Here is a 21,597-nt window from a genome sequence, read left to right on the forward strand (position 1 = left end):
TTACACGTCTGTGTTGCAGGAGGATGTTCAAGGGTCAGGCTTGCTTGTATCTAATTCTCAGGGAGTCTGAAGGGAAAGTAATGTGTTTGTGTGTCCGTACCCAGAAAAAACAAGCCAAAATACCAATACATTTTATCTGTGAAGAAAAACCTAGAAGACACTGGTATTATTTTAGTATACTGTAGATCAAGTGCCTTCATAGCACATGTTTTACATGATAATCAGCATAAACTTCACCCTACACCAATGAATACACATGAATACTATACTCCATAGTTTAGGCAAACAGCTGTATTTTATATTTATCTTTTTACTTTGAAAAACTGTAAGACTAAAACAACAGCAAATGCAGCAATGCAGATGATTTTTTTACTCCTGTAATGCACAGTCAAATAAACATTTATTTCCCAACAGCAAAATGCTTTTTAAAAAATATTTTTAGTTTTCCCTAAGCCGCAGTTTTTAGAGTTTCATTGTGGGGCAAGGAAAACAAAACAAGGAGACTTCCTTGGGGATGGGGGAAGATAGTGCCTTGTGAATTCTAACATCAACAGAACAGTTTAATAATAGGATTCCTCTGCTGCCTGATTTCTCCTGTCTTCTTTAAACCTTAAACACTTGGGTGCTAGAAGAAACCCTTTTACATTTTCAACCATTCTCTTCAATTTCCCATTGAATTGTTGCCATTAGTTTGAAGACTGTGTTTGAGCTTTTGGTAGAACTGTGATTCAAGCAATCAGGGGTAGGAATCTCTTTCCATGTGCCTGTAGAATATTCTCTGTGCTTCATCAAAGCAGGACTGTGTTGGCTCTTGAACATTCCTCATAATTGCTTTCCTTGCAGGACTGTCAATGTTTGTCTGAAACAAAAGCAGGAAGGCCAGTTCAGTCCTGACTACTGTGGTTAGTGGAGGTCGAGAGCAGCGGTGGAGTCTGTGCTGCTGGGCCTGTATGCAGAATATAGCTCCAAATGTGAGGGAGTTTAGCAGGATGAGTTTGGTTTGCTCACTACTTCTAGGAAGAATAAGAGAACAGGGACAATTCAGACAGGAGTTGTCCTGTCAACATGGTTTGGATGGAGTGGCTGCAGTGGAAGGAGCAGCTGAAAATTGCTGGTATCCAGCCCTGCTTTCCTCTGCTAAGAATTGTTCCTAGAGCTAGTTAGGTTCCAGAAAAAACCTGATGAGTCCAAGTGCCTGGAGGTACACAGTACCAGTGGGGGGAAAAAAAAAAAAAGACTAAAAGCGTTATGGCCTGAGATTAATTGCACTTATATATTGTTGAAGATTGCAATGCAAGAGGTTTTCAATTACCATCTGTATGGCAGTTGTCTTTTGTCAAGTGGGCAGTTTGCCTTCTCTCTCTCTTTGAGTGACCACATTCACATCTCCCTCGGGAGGGGACATCTGCTGATAACAGACTATTGAATATTACTGCATGACTGATAAGAACTAAAACATCCCATTGTGAGATGCTCCGCCCAGAGGGAGGAGCCAAGCATTGCTACCCGGATATAATCCAGAGGTTTTTGAGACACCGACACAGCTTTCTCCACTGGATTTCCCTGAGGAACAGCATCTGCCTCTTCTTCCACTGGATCTTCAGAGGAAGAATGCACCTTTTCCTACAGGACCCTCTTGCTCCAACAGAACCACACCTGACACTTCAGGAGGACTGCAGACACATTTCCAATTGGATTGCTACCGACACCCCACAGGGGTGTCAGGTTGGGTTCTCACTCTGTCAGTGATGTTCTAGTGTACTGCATTGTTTATTTTATCCTTTTATTTTTTTCTTCCCTATTAAAGAACTGTTATTTCCTGCTCCCATATTTTTGCCGGAGAGCCCCTTAATTTAAAATTTATAGCGATTTGGAGGGGTGGGGAGGGTTTACATTCTCCACTTCAGGGAGGCTCCTGCCTTCCTTAGCAGACTCCTGTCTTTCCAAACCAAGACATATATCAACCTTTTTTGGGAAAAGTTTTCGTTCCTTGAGTTTTCCTGCTGCAATTCATGGTCTGTAGCAAATAAATTGAAGCTCTGCAGGTGTGTAACAGCAGAAAGGTCTGGTAGTCAGCATAAACACCAGATAAAAGGAACCCTTTGAAAGTCCATCAGCTTATGATGAGTTCTATTGGTTGTGTTCAGCTTGACCTTGTCTGTTAGTGTGGAGAGGAGACCTCTAAAGATTCATGGGTTGAGATCTTCCTCCTCCAGGGGTGTCATTTGAGTGGCCCCTTTTTAAATGCTGCTTTAATTTGAATATAAACTGTGTTTCATATCCTCATGAGCATGTAGTTTTTAGAGTGGTACATAGTTTTTGTGTTAATAGTGAATATCAAGAATATGGGAAATTGTGCTGTCCTGAAGCTCTAGAAACCAGACAGCCAATAGAAAGATTCAAATGCACACCATTTTAGAAAAAATTGCACAGCTTATTTATGACTGTCCTGATTTAAGCCCTTACATTTGATTAATGAATTTGGGGTTGGCAATATTGACATTTCTCTTTTGTAGATGCAACTGTATTGCTGAGTTCCCTATAGCTGCACGTGCTAAAAAAAAATACTGAGAAAAAAGGACAAGAATGCATTTTTTTACCACTTGGCACTTAAAACCAACAGAGGGAACTTTAAAATTTGCTCAAGATTTGGGTTAGAGGGAGTGGTTTAGTAATTTAAAGCAACAACTGCTCTCAGCCAACATTTGGAAATCCAGCTGATTTGGGTTTGGCTTCTCCTCCAGTGCCAGCAGGGAGGCTGCATTTTGAGACTCTATAATAATTTCATTGTTACACATAAACCAGAAAATAATGTAGCATGATTTTTTAGTTATGTCAGCCTGCAGAGGCAGTGGCAGTAAAAGCCAATGTTCGCTTAGTTTTGCAAGGAGAGTAATAAGCAGGAATGTTTAAAGGTCATAGAGCATGTTTGGCTGAGCAGGAATGACTTTTTTCTTTAGCCGTTTGTCAGGGGAAAAAACCCAGATACTTTACATACAAATTTGCTTTTTTCTTTAAAATAAAATAAAATAATAATAATAAAAAAAAAGTAATGTGTCTTGGAATCTTTCTTTTCACCCATTTTGCAAAGGGGACAGCACTGGGAACAGTTTTTACTTTGCTCAGTTATATTTACTCTTGCAAAGACCAGACTGAGATATGGATAGATAGATATAGATATATGTAGCAATGGGATAATCCAAAATATAGTAAAGTGATATCAATGGCTTCTGGATCTGATGTTAAAAAAAGAAAAAAGAGATCCATTAATTTGGTTCTTAACTGAATTGTGCATTTTGCTTGTGTTCTTGGTGGATGTATTTGCCTGTAGGTGAGATGTAGATTCAAATACTAAAATTCTGTGTGGAAAAGAGTTTGAGGGGAGGATGGATACAAGTTTTCACTCTCTTTGGCGCAAGAGGAACTAGGCATTTCTTGTTGGTCTGCTGTGTGACACTTCAGGCATTTCTATGAAATAAAGAGCTCCTGATCTTATAGTCACCTCTTTGGGAGCCTGGGGTTGGATGTAACTCATAAAGAGCTTCCTGGCCATGGAAATCCTTTTCCTCTGTGATTTTATCTTCTCATAAGCTTCACAGACAAGCCAGAATTCTATGTTTTCATCACTGTGTTCTGTCTTCAAGTAGGTCTTATAGATTATAGGCATATCTATAAATATTTCAGAAGCCAAATTTATACTGCCTGTCTACATGCATTATCTTTAGAGTGCTTTGGAGGTAATAGGGACACTTAAAAAGTAGTGCCTCGGCACTACACTTCAACCTTGTATTTTCCTGAACATGCAGGGCTCCCTAGTAAATCTAATCCCACAGTAAATCTAAGGTAGGCAAACACTTTGTCTACATTTCCTGAAGAGCTGCAAATCCACTGGGTTTAGAGTATCTGGCTTTTTATGCGAGTCCACCTTTCCATTTTTGGTGTCATAGAGCTTTTAAATTAATTAAAATTCAATGAGTAGTGTTTTTAAGTGCAGTGAAGGAGGCATTTTAAGAAGGACATCATTCTAATTACTGCTGGAAGCTCAAGGTGTTTTATTTAAAGCAAACTTTTTTGCTGGTGCAGCATTCTGGCCTTTCAAATTTCTGAATATATTGAGCATAGCCTGTCATCTGGCAGAGGGGGTGATCACATGTGTGCCTGCTGCTCCTGCTGTCATTTTGTCTCTTTGAACAGTTTTCTGTTGAGGAGTTTCTCCCTGTGCTGTAACATACTAGGTTGTTTAAGATTTTAACAGCAAAATCTTTTAAGTTAAAAATGCTGTTAATCTTCTTGCTCTGTAATTTTTCTACAGTAAAATACTATAATGCCAGTCCTCAGGAGTAATTTTTAGAGGCTTTTGCTGTGACTTTTTCATCACTATTTTAAAAAATGTAATTCAGCAGTGATGTTCTGGACTGCTGCCCATACGAGAAATCTGGGAGAGCTCTGAGTCCCATATGAAGCAGAGGGAGATGGAGTGGGAAAGTTCAGAATTCCTGCTGCATCTACAGTTCTTCCCATCTCTGAATATTGGACCTGCCTTCCATGGCATTTCCCTGAATAGATATGCCATTATCTGGTCTCTTTGGTGTATGCAGGGTTTCTCAAGTGAACTTTGTCACTTTTCTGGTAATATAAGGTGCTACTCAGTATTCTAAGTGGGGATGTGGCAGACAAACCATGCTCTCATTATGTGTCTGTACAGAAATTACACGATTGCAGAAATGGCAAGTTTGGGAAAGCATTTGCAGCATGCTATGTTTATTTCCAGTGTGATGCGTGCTAGGCACGTCACAAAGTTGTTTTTCATTAGTTGTGTATAAGGCAGCATATAGTATGCAGCATGAGTTACTGATTTTGCTTTGTGGGAACTTTTCTCAGCAATCCATCTGGGACACAAACATGCAATTACTTACATTTGCTCATTACCAGATTTTCAAAAGAGTGGGACCACTGTAGCACTTCCTCCAAAGACACCCTTTAGAAAAAAGGAGGTCATTATTGCAGGGTTAGCCGTGGCTCAAAGTAAAAAAACCTAATAACCTTGTTGAAAATCTGTTCCCTAATTTAAATATGAGGTTTATGAATCTTACATTTTAAAAGGCTTTCTTGCATCTTCTAGTTCTTGTGCTTACTATGTTGAGACAAATATTTTTCTTGCTGTAACAAATGCAGTTCCATTTCAAGGTCCTCCATGTAATTCCTCTAGAGATGGCATTCACTTATTTAAACTGTGCTTAAGAGAAACACAAGAAAAGTACTGCCTTTCTAGACAGCAACTTCTTTGGAGACAGAAATCTTCATAGAATTCAGGAAATATTGATGTTTGTATTTAGTAGTCATGTCTTTGGGGACACAAGATCTTATTGTGGTGTTTCAAGGCCTTTAACATCAAAGTTGACTTATCATCTGAGAGCTGAATATAAGGTCCAAGCATAAGGTAAATATTGAAAGGTTAATGCAATCTTAGCTGGAAGAGACTTCCTTCTCTCACCAGTTGTTTACAATGCAGTATGACACATTATTACTAATCTGCACAGCCCTTGGAAGTGACTAGAGTCAGATTTTACTTTCACGTTTGCTATTAAACAGTAAGTTCATAAGCTTGTGGGAGTCTCATGCCTGATTCTGGGAAAGAGCATGGAAGTAGTGAGGTGAGAGACTAAACAATTTAAGGAAAAACAAATGTTTGAGGGCAGTATCTCCACTTGAGTGCATGTAGTTCCATTTACACCAACATATTTTCAAGCATTGAAGTTTTAGGACACCAATGCTGGTAACTTGGAAGAGATGCTTATACTTATGTTAGTAAAAGAAAGGACAGGGGATGTATTCCAGTGGGTGCTTTCCATTATGCCTCAGCCAAATTTGGAGTACGGTCCCTTCTCACTGAGTATTTGCTTTTCATGGCAGCTATAATTTTGTCAACAACTGTTTAGTATTACAGGGCTTTTTAAAATTTAAATCAAAATTTGCTTTGATATGAGTGCTGCATGATGCTTTATAGATTTCTGCTGCAGAACAGCCATTACCTGCTCTGTAGCTTTTTTAATTGGTAATGATTTATAGTTTATTTATAACTTGATACAATTCCCTCTTTCTCTGAAAAAGTACATGACTAGGTGATTATTTTCTCAGGCTTGTGTCAGTTTGACATAGTCAAAGAAATATAGAGTAAGAGAAATGCTACCACTATTGAACTGTGGTGTCAGTAACTCTCTAGTAACTCTTGCCACTAAAAGATTTTTTTTTCATTCTTGTGAGCTATTAGCCTTCTCTCTGTAAAAACTCATAAAGCATGTGGTTATGGGGAGTGAGAATCTCTAGATCTTTGAATCATTTTTTTCTCCTTACAAACTACTTCTGAGTCATATTTGCTTTTCCTGATGCAGATAATTTTTCACCTGAGGCAGATAATTTTTCACCTGTCAGCAACAACATTTGTATACAATGAGTGACAGTCTTGTCTGTCTCACTGAACATCATCAGGAGAGCCATCTTATTTCCATTTCTGATTATTTGTCTTTAGCATTAATCTGTGAAGCAGAAAAAACCCTGCCTGATGGAGCAGCTGACACAGAGGAAAACCTTTTTACCTTTTTACTTTCCTTTAACAATCAGGAAAATATGAAGGGCAGCAAGGGAATAGGTTATGATGATCTGTATTAATGCCCTTTTAGTAGCTGTTGCTCTGATAGTAAATGTCTTGCTGCTCTGATTTAATCTGCAATATGATTGGATTTGCTGAAGCACATCTATTACACTGAAAAAAACCCCAAAAAACCTCTCCAAAAATAACTAAGGCTTTGTAGCTGGGACTCAAAAACTGAAATTGTAGTGTCCTGTGGGAGCTATTTCTCACTTATCCTACACCCTCCACTGTGAGTGGCTCCCCACCCCACCATGGTGCAGAAATCCTCATCCAGTAGTTTAAAACACTGTTTGCATTTCTACTCCTGACTTCACCCAAATGGCAGTTTCAGGGGTTGTCAGGTGCTCCTTAGTATTGCCGTGGGGGATGTGTGTCAATAAATCAGTTCTGTGTCTGATCTGATACCAATAGAAGGCAGTTTGGATGGCAGCACTCCACCACCCCAATGGGACATGTCCCCCAAATTCCTGGCAGTGCTTGGCCCCCACAGAGCCTGGTGGCACCCAAGGACTTGCAGGAGCCACTTGGCCATGTCTCTTATGCTCTACATGAATATTGAGCCTTTGCCAACAGCCTGAATTCTTTTAAAAGATGGACCAAATATTTGGCTTTCTAATTCCTCCCAGGTCCAAATCTGGACTTAATCCGGAGGTGAGTTTGGGCTATGCCTATGTAACATTAAGGGAGTTCCTGGTGGGATATGCCAGTGTACATCCGTGTGCTGCTGAGGAAGGGGCTGCCAGAAGCTGCTTGGCTGGGGCAGCTGTGAAGGTGTTGCCCTCTTTTGCACGATCCTAAGCTTACAATGAAAATCTCCACTGTGAATTTTGAGGGGTTTGTTTCTCCTACTCAGCTGCGTGGACTGCAGAACATAAGATTCTTATCCTTACTTACTTAGAACTGATCCCATTTTCTTCTGGTCTGAATATCTTGCAAAGCCAGAAAGTATTTGGACTCATTCTCCTAAACATGGAAAATACGTGGGTTTTGAATCTGCTCTGCTGAGCTGTGGCTTTCTTAAATAAAAACTTATAAATTATACATATAGCAGTGCAATCAGTTCTAGCAGTATTCTTATTTTGTACATCTGATCTTTATCTGTGAGTCATTTCTGAAGCATTTGACAAAAATATATTTTGTAAGATGAGAACTTAAAAAAAAAAAAAGGCAAAATACCAGGCCGTCCAGTGGATGTCTCTCGGGGAAAAATAGAAATGTTAATAATTTTCCTCTTTGCTTCTCCAATTATGAAAGGGAATTGAAGGTTGAGCCTGACCCAGAGGAGAATGAAACTAGAAGTCTTTTTTTTCCCTGAAAGCTCAGGGTGACCAGGATGAAAGATCAGAGCTCAATGTAAACTGGACAATGCTGAATAAATTGTTAAGTGTCTGAGATTAACATTGATATTTGTCCAACATGTACCTCAAGGTCAATAAAAGTCATATAAAACTTGCCTTTATATAGATATGATATCCATAAGAGAGGGTGTAGTTTATTAGGATGAGGCAGTTGTAAATGTTTGTCTAAAAAAGACAAAATAAAAAAATCTGTTGTGACATGGGGTATGTTTAGTGCTTCTCCTTTGGCTTTCAAGTAATGCCAAATGCTGAATTTACATTGGACTGTAAGTTTGTATAGGCCTGCCTGAAATCAAAATAGCCTTATTTATTTAAACTTGGAGTTTCTTTCAGATTTGGGGTTGACTGGCACATATTATAACTCTGACCAATTTTTTCCTTCCAAATGAAGCACACAGTAAAACATAGGACAAGGTTCTATCTCCCAGCTTTCTGAAACTGTGAAATACTTCCTTTGCCTTTAGTATTGTTTTCCTTGTTTCCCTGAGGTCTATATTCAGTTTTATATCAAATGAGGGTCTTGCCTAGTACATTTACTGCAGGGTATTGAAATGTCATAACTTTGCCCAACTGCTACATTGCAACTCCTGCTCACATTAGCTGCAGCCCTGTGGGACTACCAGTGGCTGCTGCCTGCTTCAGAATTATCTCAACTATGTTCCCTGCTAGGTCTCCGTGACTTTTGAATTGTTCCACTAGAATTTACACATCTCACCCTCTGCCTAGAAGTAACTGTCTAAAACTACACAATATTCCATATTTAAGATGAAATTATGCATTAAATTCTGGTATATGGTTATTATTTATCACCTTATTTTAGGCTGTATTGTCGAATGCCCTCTATTTTGGGTGTTTCCACGTTGCAATCATTCATCTTCTATCCACTGAGATGTAAATGAAATGCAGCCTTTGTGGCTTTTTTGAAATCTGGAGAAATTAATGTAGGTTTCTTACTATACAGAGATTCTCAAGAAATATTAGATGAAGCAATATTAAGTAATCTAGTTCAGCTACTTTCTGAATTCAAAGGGACAATTATTAATTTTTTTCTCCAAGTGATGGCTGCATGAAGTGATTCTTGTGTAAGGAAATGCTCTTGTTCTGAGGAGCCATTTTAATTTGAGTTAGAAGCTTTAAACTTGTTGAGAACACACATTTTCCAAGCATACACATCCAGGGCTTTGTGGTTCTCTTCTTTTTTAGTCAGACTCATTCCCTAATAGACCAATGAACAGAGCATGCTGATTTTATCTTTGCCAGTGCTCATTTGGACCATCTTTCCACTGAGCCATAGTCTATGTTTCATTAGTCTGACACTGTGTTTTTGCTGACAATGGTCTTAACCCTAGAACAAGACAGGAGCAGTACAAAAGCTACGTGATACCCTGGAGCAGGGTGCTAGTTTTGGATCATTGAACTCCCACAAGTGCAGCCTGTTACCTGTCACAGTCCCTGTCATCTGTTGTAAATGGTAAATTACATCTTAACTACTCCTTACAGCTTTGCAGGGTTCACATAACTTGACTTGGATGGTGGAACTCTTCTCACCCAATATTTATGAAGCGTAGTGTCGTTTCTCTTTGCTTGTTCTAAGATACTATTGCAACAAGGCCACAAGTTCTTTAATGTGTAGGAGCTGTGTGTTACCTGCAGGACTTGTAATCAAACAAAAAGCCACGTGGCTACAACTCTTTTGCAGAAGGAATTGCCTGACTGATGAGAAATTATTCTAAGTGCTGGAGTTATTCATGTCTGTAAAAGATATAAGCAGTGCTGATCTGGAAATGACTGTTTAACTGTTTTTATATTTTATATTTGAGAAATATCAGGAAAACTGATGTGGTACATTAAAAAAAAAAAATCTATTTGCCTTTTAAATTACAATGCACATTTTGATTTCTGAGCACCCTTGTTCTGTGCCAATGAGTCTGTAAACTACTAAATGCCACAGCTTTTAGTGTACAGCATAACTTTCATCAGAGAGTACTGCTATATAAAAGTTCTAACTGATTGCCCATGTAGAGTTCACACAGAATTCACAGAATCACTGAGTTGGAAGAGATCTTCAAGATCATCGAGTCCAACCCAGCCCCCGACATCTCAACTAAACCCTGGCACCCAGTGCCACATCCACACTGTTAAACACATCCAGAGATGCTGACTCCACCACCTCCCTGGGCAGGCCATTCCAGAACTTTAACTCCTTCCATGAAAAACTTTTTCCTAATATTGAACCTATATTTCCATTGATGCAGCTTTAGACTGTGTCCTCTGGTTCTGTCAGTGCTGCCTGGAGAAAGAGCCCAACCCCACCTGAGCACAGGCACCTTTCAGGAAGCTGTACAGAGTGGTAAAGTCACCTCTGAGTCTCCTTTGTCCAGGCTAAACAGCCCCTGCTCTCTCAGTCGTTCCTCACAGGGCTTGTGTTCCAAGCCCATCACCAGCCCTGCTGCCCTTCTCTGGACCTGCTCCAGCGTCTCAACGTCCTTCCTAAACTGAAGGGCCAGAACTGGACACAGCACTCCAGGTGCAGCCTCACCAGTTATTCAGATTATTTTGCACTTACTATTACACAGAATATTCACCTATATAGGGCTAAATCTGGGTATACATCAGAAACATTTCTAACATGAATGCCTTTGCTATGCTGAGAACTTTACATGCCAAGAGAAAAAACAGGTGTTCCCCCACCTATGCTACATTTTCCAGATAATATTTCAAAGTGCAAAATCTCATACTTAGGAAACAAGCCAAAAGAAGTTTCTGTTTGATTGAAAAGCTTCGTTTAGTAGTGGCATTTGCCAGGGTAGTTTTCCAAATTCCTTGACCTGCTTTTTTGTTTTGTTATTTTCTTAGTGTGCATGGTCTTAGTACCCACTCTCCGTATCTGTGCTGCTCCTAATAGTGCCTGACTCCTCTTTTATACATATCACAGGTAAACATTGGCTGTGGTTTCCATCAGAAAAAGCTCCTTTGGGCTCCTATGCTCCACTGATAGAAGAGCCTGTTTACAACGAAATTATCTTGACATCTCTACTGATCAGCTCTAATGGCATGAAGCTGTACTTTATTTAGTTCATTGAAATCTTGCATGGATTGTCCAAGTCCTGTGACCAATGTTTCCATTCTTTTATCAAAGTTCTTTTTATGAAATCTGCAGTCCATGTTGAAATGAGTCAAAGAGCATGAGTAGCCTTGCACTGAAACCAGCTTTCTTCTTACAGGGAGCATTATGACAGCACTTTGGAGTGCTCTGGAAGAACCTTTTTCTGCTCAGACCCATCAGTGTCAGACTTTTGTGTGCTCCTACCTGGCCAACCTGCTACTGCACAGCATCTAAGGAATGTTAAAACTTTTTAAACTTACGTGAGCTCCTCTGTCATTTTTCTTATAGCTGTTGCCCAGGTTCTGGCTTCATTTTCAGTTGGGGCACATCTATGTTTTGCTCACTCTTCTCTAGCCAAGTGTTTGAGAGGAGCTGTGCAGTGCAATAGCGCTGAAGTTGCTGTTTGTCAGTGGGAGACTGATGCTGACTGACAAGATTTACAGTGATGCTGGGGCTTTGAGAGTAAGCACTGGCTCAGCTGCTTGCTGCAAATTAGTCACAGCAGAGGATCTTTCTGTCCTTCCTGGGGTGGTTGTGACTTGGGATCTCTGGGAATTCTCCATTGCCTACAAGGCACAGAGTGACCCTGTTGGGAGAGGAAGGTTGGTCATGTCCCTGCTCCCTCTGACAGCCCAGCTCTGTGCTGTGATATCCTTCAATCTTATCTCTCTGCTCTAGACCATCTTTTTTTCCTCTTACAGAGCCTCCCAGGCAGAGCATGAACCATGTAGGATTGGAACTTAAACTGAGGAACTGAGGTTGAGCCTCCAACAATGCAGTACACTCATTTATTTTATTGCAGCTCACCCTACTGGTACACAGGCTTTGTGTATGAGATGTGCATACCTTTTCCCACAGCACTGGTTCTGCTGGGGAGGAAATGTGTGTGGTGTGCTCACCTCCAGCAGAACCTGGTGGCAGAGCAGGGCGGCATCACATGAGACCTTGGCCTGTCCTTAGGGAAGGGCAAATATCATTGCGGTCTATTTTCTATTGATTGCTATTTCATTAAATCTCATTCTATATTCATTGCAACTTTACACAAGATTTTGGAGTAGTTTGTTCCATTTCCCTAATGGGAATGGGCAGGAGCAAATTAACTTGAGCTGATTGTTCAAATAATCACAACAGTGAGATGTTTCAAGTTTGTTCCATGCCTCCTCATACTGCTAATGCTTCATATACAGGCAACTGTATACTAAAGTATCTGAGGGCCAGAACTTGACATGTTAAAATATGTCTATAAAGAATCTCATTTGTAGAACTCCTTAAATTTAAAATAAGAAAAAAGCACCTTATTAATAACTGTGACTCTGGAAAAGTTACAGAATGAAAATCCCAATTCTGTTAATAGTCTCTCATGATTTGTACCAGTATTTAACTATTTGATATAAATAGATTTGAAAAAACCTTACATGGGCTTATGCACATTCTTTTGCAAAAGCCTAATTATATCTTATTTTTTACTCTAAACTTTATTTGCATTAAAGGAAAGCTCATTTAAAATCTCATTTTAAAATGAACAATAATGAACTATTTAGGATTTTTTCCTATCTGCTGATGTTCAGGGGACCACATACAAGATTATATCTTTGTGAAGTTAAATTGTGCAGTGACTGAGAATCAGTAACCAATGACTTTGTGTTCAAACGTTTTCTTTTCTGTATTACAGGCATTAAAAAGTGCTGTGATACTGCTTAAATTGAAATAAACTCATCCTGGGGTTTTCTCCCTAAGTTTATTTTTTACTATTAAACTGAAGAAAATACTTCTGCAACCTCTGGTGCCTTGTACAGAGGGTGTTATTTAGGTGCAGGATTTGTTGCAAATTTCATGTTTTGTTGTATCCTTGACCATGCTCTAAAGAAAAATTTGAAACTTAATGGGTTCAAAACCGATTTAGCAATGTGTTTCTCTGTCAGCTCTTGCCACAATGATCACTTATAGCTTGATACCCAGAAAGTTACCCATCTACTCCCTTTCCAGAATATTTGCAGCCCATAAGAGCGGAAAGTTTAGTTTTTAACCAGGTGTGCTGCTGCGCTGTAAAATTACACGATTTAACCTAAATCCCACCCTTCCTTGTATTGCATGCAAATTCCACTAGATGTCATCTGGTGCCACACTGAAGGAGAAGGTTTGAACCACCGTGTCCATCAGCTCGGCCTGGCCTTGGGGAGGGTGGGTGCGGGTGCAGGCTCTGGGCGGGGACACTGCAGTGACACCTTTACAAATGGTCCCTTCTAGCATGAAAGATTCCTGGTGAGACTCTGAGACCTGCAGGTAACTTCTGGTGGGGCCTTTTCCCTTTGGATTCCTTGTGCTTCCGGGTGTAGGGCACAGAACAGCCCTAGGATCATGAAGGGATGTGCTACACAGGAATCAATTATTGCTTAGTTTATTCAGTGGTTAAGCTGGATGTACTTTCCAGAAAGAAAATAAGGGAAATGGAGAAGTATCAAAACTGAGAAAATGCTTTCTTGCTATATATTTGAAAATAGCCTCATAAAAAGTTAGGTTATCTCTGCAACAAAGTTTTGCTCACAGGGATGCAGGGAACAGTGTTCACAGCTTCAGTCTTTACAGTAGGTCAAAACAACCAATAAGTTGTCTGCAGATATAGGGATGATTAAGTGATTTTTGTTTCTGGGTAGAAGTTGGCATTGCCTGCTAATCGTCACTGCCTGAGGAATTTGAATAATTTCTATATTCGTGGCTTTAGGTTTTATCAATAAGGCTGGACAAATCTGACACTGTGACCCATTTCTGTAAATTCTCTTAACCATTGTCCTGCTGAGTGAGAGCAGAGTGGAGTCTAGATAGCACTGCTGGAAACCTGACCTCAGTTGTTCCCTGTGACCTTTCTGTTCCTTTTTTTATTTCTAAAAACTGTCAAACTGTCATGTCATTGTGTGAGCCTGATGGTCTGTGGCTACCTCAGTAGGAGAGGAAATCATGCCATGAGAAGCTTGGACAGTTTTTACAGGAATTTTCACCCTACCCCTTCAGTCAGGCTTCTCGGAGGTGTGCTGTTGTTTGGATATGAAGCATTGTGTGCCCTGAGACTTTGCATTCACACTTCCACCACAGATGAGCGGTGAACAGGGCTTCTCACACCCCCTGCAGGTGTGTTCTCCTTTGGAAGATGCCAGTTCTTCATCTTGTCATAGTTCAGTGACAAGATTCATTACTGATTATTGTGTGGGCCAAGTCAGAATGTTTGTCCATGTTAGTCCAGGGCTTCCCTTTCCTCCAGATGTTTGCTCTAGTGCCTGCAGAGTTCCTGGCTGGACTTTGGGCTTTGTTTGAACACCCAGAGTGTGTCCACAGTTTCCTTTAGACTGGCATAAACAAGAAGCATGTTTCCAAACTCATGGCTGTTCAAATTCTGTTCAATATTTAGTCTCTCCTCTGTATCTAAAGCTGCCTTCTTGACAATCATGGTTGACAAACCAATTACCACAGTAAATACATTACAGACTTTTTCCATAGGTAGTACAGAAATCGTGGGTTACTGAGTTATTAGTGTTATGCAGAGTCTTGTTTTATTTTTAAAGTTAGCCCTCTAATAGCAGAAGCCTTCTGGCCACAGTGACTTGAAAAAAACCCCAAACCTGTTGTGACTCCAGTGATGACGAGTTTGTAGGCAGTTGCTGCTGACACTTTAGTACTTTGGCTGTGTCACAGACATGAAGAGAAGCATTGCTAATCTGCTCTGTTTCTTTCTCTCTCTGAGCACAAGACTAGAGCTGTCCTGAAAGGTTTACATTTCTGCATTTCATGCTCTACTCAAGGTATTTTTAATTTCATTAGTGAAAGGAACCATGTTACTTTCACAGGGCAGGTCACTGAAGTAGTTTAGAGAAGTGCTCTAAGGCAGTGTGGTGCTTAGGCTGTGTGGTGCTTGAAGAAATTGAAGGGAAGTGCTCAGCAAAATGTAAATGTTGATCATCTTTGGGGTCTTTCAAGAGGGTAATTTCTGGGGATGTTTTGAGAAATGAGGAGGAATGAGTTTATTTTCAAAATAGACACACTGGTTCTTGATTGATTTAAATCCCCTTAATGATTAAAACCTTTGAGGCTTTATCTACCCAAGAAAAGCCAGGACATAAATTTAAGTCCCCTCTGACTTCGTTTCTGAGCATCCAAGGCAAATTTTAATCATCCAATTTATATTAAGCAAGAACTTGTTTTTTGATTTCTGCCTCTGTTTAATGACTAATGATTTAATTTCAAAAAGCTTCATCTGTAGACATTACACACTCTGATACAACAAACTCATTTCTATGAAAGGAAGATGAGAGCATCTAATTTTGTCATGCTCTACTATCTATTTTTTCTTTTCAAACTCATTTCACAACCATAAAGAAGGAGACATGTGAAAAGCCTGTTGCTTCAGTGTGGGCAGGGATGGGTGGCACTGAGGAGTCTGTGGTGGTGAATTTGAACTGTTCATCATGATCTCAGCTTTAATTTCCTTCCTGTTTCACTGTTCATAATAATGCAATGTTTCCATGGGTGGCCTGTTCAATATATGGGAGAGATTTATACTATGCCATACCATATTTTTATTTAGGATAATATTAAAAATATCTGTTTTGGGTAATTAGGTCTTCCTAATAGGAGAGTTCAAAGCTAGTCTGCTAAATACACATTCAGGGTCTGCTGGACTCTTGAGTCCTTCCATAAAGAAAATTGAAACAGAGAGGAGTTAATTCACTTCAAACGTGTACCTGAATATGGCACAGTGATTGATTTTTCCACTGGAACACTAACAAACAATGAAAATGTTTTTTCAGGAGTAAGATAGAACACCTAAGGAAAAGTCTGAGTCAATACTGTTAAATCTTAAAGCTTTCCATGTACTTCATCCTGTTTTCCTGCACTGCTCTGTAGCTGATGGCTTACCTGATTCAACCGTTTTTTTTTAGAGACAGTGAACAGAACAGCAGATTTCCATTCTCTCATGGTATATCTTTTCCAAAGAGGGAAAGTGAAATCCAGTTTAAGAAAAAGGCCCAACCCACAGCTGTGAAACCAATTTGTGATGCTGGGGCTGTTTCTGAGCATGAGTGGACGGACGTGAGTGCACCCACCTTGTACATGAGCCAAGGTGACAGAAAGCATCTGTGTGTTCTAAGTCATCCACATCCCTCAGACCTTGTTAAAACAACCACTTTGGACAGGCCTGCTATAGAAACAGACATATAATTCTGGGCTTCCAGCATCCTAGAGCCAGGCCTGAATTTCTGCTGTTACTTGTTTGGTGAAATGTGGTGATGTTGTATGGGATGCTCAAGTGGGCTGGAATATCTCTAGAGTTAACAATCTGGGCAACTGATTTTTGCTGTTGCTATTAGGTTTGTATTGCAAATAAGGTGAGAGACTTGAAAATAGGCAAAGTTATTGGGTTGTGCAGAGTGAAATAGTTCCTTTTGAAGAAGAAATAAATCTTTTTGCTCTCTCACGCTTCCAGATTATGAAGTAGGGACAGATGCTTGTGGAAGAAAGTCAGAAGTCCGTTCTTCCCTCCTCAGAAACTCTGGTCTATCCTGACTGTGTAATACATGTTGGTGCAATTGCTATGACAGTTTCCTCTCCTACCAACAAGCCATTCAAAAATAATTAAAAACCCTAACTATCCATGCTATGAAATATTATTTTAGCCAGAAATTTCATATGGGTGTTTGGCTAAATCATAGCAAAACTATGAAACCACAGAGGGGAGCAAAGGAAGATCAGGGCCATAATAATTTGAGAGATTTACAGTCAAAAGAATAATGTTACTTGAATGCAGTGTCTGTTTGGAGGGTAGCTGATATTTCAAAGGTCTCTTTTATCTTCTATGAGCTTGAAGTTCTGCAAACAGAGGCATTTGGTCCATGTAAACTGTGTTAGAGTAAACATGGTGATGCACCTTGTGTGGGAGGCACTGTTGTTATTCCTACTTCACATCAATTAGATTTATTCCTAGTGATCCTGGAAAATTAAATAATTTAAGAGTGCCAACTGGAGTCTGGTTTACATTATTACAGGAGCATCCAGGTGTTGCAGTCAGACTCTCAGGAACACGTTACTTAAAAATAGTACTGTGAGTCTGGGGTCTTTTCTTCTGTGTTTATAAGCTTTGAAAGGAAGATGTAATTTCCAATGGCTTCCAGCTACTACAGTAGGTGATAGTGGGGGTTGATGCTTTTCTATGTTCCTTCCAGCTGTTTTGCATCTGACACAGATTTTGGTTCTCCCCTAGAGGTCCAAAGTCCCCAGGGGGTGGCAATAAGAACATGGTCTGTTCTGGCCAGGAGGTGATGTCTCTGAATTTATAGCTTCTCCCTTTGGTACAGAACAGAGTGGAGCTCACAAAGCTCATGTTATTCTGGAAAAATGGAGAATTTGCATGGGTGAGATAAAATCTTGTGTTGCCAACCGTGTGATACCAGTGTCTCATGATGGGAACTCATAAAACCAAGACATTCTTTGACTTATTTTCATTATAAGCTCCAATGTCACAATGGTCCCAGCACTAGAGTTTTGGGAGTGCTGTTGCTCTTAGTTACATGTTTCAACCATAATCACGACTTTTCTTTTTTGGGAGTTGTGAGGATGGATCTGTGTAAGTCAGTATCAGCTGCAGAGAGAAGTGGTGAAGGTAAAATTAGTATTTGAATATGGACATGAGAAGTAGTAATACAGTGAGACTGAAGGAATTGTGTGTTTCGATATGTCAGTAACTACAATGGAAAAATCACTTCAAATAAGATGTAAAACCACTATAAATATTTATTTTAACTGTATTTTAACAAAGAGTTACTTACTATTTTTCAATAAATAAAACAGCAAAGATGCTACATACCTGCCTGTTGAATACCAACTTAATAAAAATAAAGCTTATACAAACCTTACATAATTTAAACCATATAGATTTTAAAACATGTCAATTTAGAATATATTTGCATAGTACAACAGCATTGTGGAACTCACACCTATTAACACTTCACAGATTTTTAAAAGAGATGTCATTGTCTTGGCATTTTCTTGTTATGCCAAAAATTGTCAGTCATCCTAGTTTTTCTTCTGAACTTAATAATCTTTTCCCAATGCTCAGCTCGGAGGTCTTGCACTTTCTAACAATCAGCAGTTCTTTGGGATCTAAGACACGGTTCAATGTTCATAGTGTAGGTCAAACCTTGGTTTCCACATCCTGCCTTGACTCCGTGGCGTGTAGGAGGAGGGGATTTTCTCCCTGTGCTGCTCTTACCCTTATAACAACCTCACCAGCTTTAATCCTGCATCCTGTTGTCTGTGGAGCTGTTTGCATCTCGCAAGACAGGGATTTTCCTTGGCAAGATCCAAGCACTGTGGAGGATCTCTTCACAGGATATTTGACAGAGTCTACTTGGCTCTTGATGCCTCAGATACTTTATTTTGAAGTGTTGGTTTGCAGCTGGTTCAAAAGATTCAGGTAGGATTTGGATTTTAAAAATCTGGGATACGAATCTCTTTCCATAAGGATATACACTGTTTTCTGGGCTTCATCAAAACTTGTGTGAGTTGGGTCTTGAGCCTTTTTGGCTGTTGCTTCCCTCATCTGATAGTCAATATTGATCTGGAATATAAAAAAAAATGTGGCTTAAAACCTAACTTTGAATGTAGTCTCTTTTCTGTATCTCTTTGTCAATACATGCATTTGCAGCCTTAGAATTCTATGACAGCTCATTGTCAGAATAATTGCAAATTGGGGGAAATCAAATATCTGTATCCCAGTTAGGCACAAAAGTTGTTGCTCACTATAGAAATGTAGTTTGTTCTGGAGTCAGAATTAATACAACTCAACTTTCAGGAACAACCTCCAGTTAATAAAAGAAATCCTGTGTTGAATGTCTCCAGTTCAGATGTGATCAACATACAGAACTTTAATTTTTCCTGAAGGTCAGCATATTTTGAAAGACAAGAACTATTCTGTGGTGCTTCCACTCACAAACACAAAGAATCTCCAAATACCATCAGCAACTCAAGCTGGGCTGGCTCAATGAAGAGCATCATGTGCTGAGGCCTTTGCTGAGCTCTGCTGGGGGCTCTCCCAGCACTGGCCTGCTGCCTGTGACTGTGTGTGAGGTTTGAGAATGTTACACTGCAAGTAGCTGTGATTCAAGAAGGGACCTGAAAGTGTGTCTGTGTCTTCTAATGCCACTGAGTGAGTGTGTGAGCATCTCGATGGAGCTATACTTCTCCCTTCCAATTCTGCACAGGCTGGCTTTATACATACCTGCTTAATGGCATCTGACTGAACAAACTCCTCGTAAATCCTCTCTGCTTTGCCATGTAAGTGATCAGACTTGGTTTTCTTGTAATCCTCACAAGCCAACCAGAACTCGATGTTTTCCTCACTGAACTCTGATTTCAGGAATTCCCGAAAGACACCTTGGCCACCTAAAGCCAACACAAATAATGAATCATTTACTGTATGACACTTGTGACCAGGGAGGAGAAAATAAATAGCAGGATTTGTATTGAAATCTGATGAAAAATCTTGCCAAAATACATTGATCTTCTCTTCTTCAACATACAACTGACATTCTAATATTAAGGCTGTTGGGAGTCTTCATAATTATGTTCAGTGTTTTTAGATCTAGACTCTGGGTCCTGATCCTATAACAATGGATTGTAGTCCTTCCTAAATGAATTGTCTTAGGGTATAAGTGGAGAGAAAATTCCAGATTAAACTGATTGTCCTAAATTGATTAAACTGATTATCCAAGGATTGAAGACTGATCAAAATGAGCTATTTGGGGGTTAATAGCTATACTGAAAATGGAAAAAGACCCCAAAACCCAACTTGGAAGCCAAGCTGTAGCAGTGTCCAAGTTACACTAGAGTTGCAAAAAACTAAATGTACCTGCCCATTGTCTGACTCTATACAATGCTACAGCTTTGCCTGTTTGGTGAGATTAGATAAAACTTTGTCCTTAGAGTAAGAACCAAGTCATACTGAGGTAACAGACTTACTTTGGCTGGCCAAGAGCTTTTCCAAAGACTGTGACCACTGAATAACTTCCTCTGCAGAAAGCCTAAGGTGACAAGAAAAAGAAAAGGCTTTAGGGAAGAAACCATGGGATTTTGTTTTTATGTCGGAAGGAGTCAAAGTTTATAATTTATTATCCAGGTATTATATTCCAGGTATTTTACTAAATTTATGTCTTTGTCATAATCTGAGATCCTGGAGACAGGCCATGTCAAGAAAAATAATCAGAGATGGAAAAAATATGGAACTATGATGTTATCTTGAATTCTATTCCCAGGAAAATTGTCTTTCACTGTAACAATGATAAAATTATTTTGTACGTATACTTCTGTTTCCATATTTTTGCAATAAGAATGGTAATACCCCTACTCCTCATTTAAGTGAGCAGCATTTTTTCTTGTAAAACTTTAGAGAACAGTTACAATGTCCCTCTGATAAAAATGGATTTAAGTGAAGCGTCTGCTCCCTCACTGTTTGATGCAAGCAGATCAAATCACTAATTAAAAATCCTTAACTCCATGAGTAGTTTCTAATTACTAATGTTCACCTCTCTTGTATTTTGGAAATTCTAGATGCTTTTACAATATTTGTTGTTCTAGAAGTAGTTTAGAAATGAAGTAATTTACTATGCACTAATTTAGCTATGATTGTATTTTATAACTCGGTGGGTTTCTGTACTTACATGACATTTCTAGAGCTGGAAGTCTTGATCCCCGATTCAATATGTGGCACCATGCACTTCAAATAACTTTTGAGATCTGCACCACTGAAACAATGAACAGACATTTTTTAATCCATTAGAATTGCAGTAGCACTTAACTTCTATTTAAATTTTCTTCAAACTTTCAGAGAGAGCTCCATTCTATGACTGAAGTCTGGGAAGTTACATATCCAAGTAATAAAAAAAAAAAAGACAGAGGGCCCGAATTGTATCTAAATTCTGTTTTGGATTACTTAAGTAATCAATTAATTGGTATGCCTCCGCTCAAGCTTTTTAAAATGATGTTGCAGTCCTGGGCTTTTAGCAGGTTTTGATCATTTAGCCTGAACCACAGTGCTAATTCTTAATCTCCAAAATTGGTAGATTGTTATTTGCACGTCTAATACATTAAGTTTTATACTAAGCTGTATATACTTACAAAGCCTTTTGCTTCTTTTTATGGACTTTGCCTTTTGCAAGCTTGCAATCTTCTTTTCCATTTAATTCAGTCATGTTGTTTTGGAAGAAAAAGAATCCAGGCATTTTCCTTGGCTCTAACGTGAAGCACCTCTGGCCATGAGGATCCTCCAGCCCCAAGTGACAGCTCCCTGCCTCTGCTGCTGCCTTTTATTGACGCAGGCAGCCCTGGGAGCTGGGGTGAGCAGAGCTGTTTATCATGTATCTTCATCACAAACTCTGGAAGTTCCCCTTTCAGTGCTCAGTGACGTGAGTCTTTTTGAGAAAAAAAACAGACAGCAG

At 39.4% G+C, this 21,597-nt stretch overlaps 2 protein-coding genes across 2 annotated transcripts; both read right to left on the minus strand.

Annotated features, from left to right (window-relative positions):
* Positions 1 to 736: 736 nt before the first annotated feature.
* Positions 737 to 7,611, minus strand: RGS13 (regulator of G protein signaling 13). The gene is made up of 4 exons (XM_036388317.1): positions 7,547 to 7,611; positions 4,917 to 4,978; positions 3,503 to 3,669; positions 737 to 859 (listed from the first exon to the last, which is right to left on the minus strand). The coding sequence occupies exons 1-4, from the start codon at positions 7,609 to 7,611 to the stop codon at positions 737 to 739; spliced, it is 417 nt and encodes a 138-aa protein (XP_036244210.1).
* A 10,925-nt stretch (positions 7,612 to 18,536) lies between these two features.
* RGS1 (regulator of G protein signaling 1) lies at positions 18,537 to 21,381 on the minus strand. The gene is made up of 5 exons (XM_036387996.1): positions 21,278 to 21,381; positions 20,821 to 20,904; positions 20,123 to 20,184; positions 19,383 to 19,546; positions 18,537 to 18,722 (listed from the first exon to the last, which is right to left on the minus strand). Exons 1-5 carry the CDS (start codon positions 21,379 to 21,381, stop codon positions 18,537 to 18,539), a joined length of 600 nt encoding a protein of 199 aa, XP_036243889.1.
* Between the last annotated feature and the right edge of the window lie 216 nt (positions 21,382 to 21,597).

The sequence above is a fragment of the Molothrus ater genome, chromosome 9 (genome assembly GCF_012460135.2).
Source record: "Molothrus ater isolate BHLD 08-10-18 breed brown headed cowbird chromosome 9, BPBGC_Mater_1.1, whole genome shotgun sequence".
NCBI classification, from domain to species: domain Eukaryota; kingdom Metazoa; phylum Chordata; class Aves; order Passeriformes; family Icteridae; genus Molothrus; species Molothrus ater.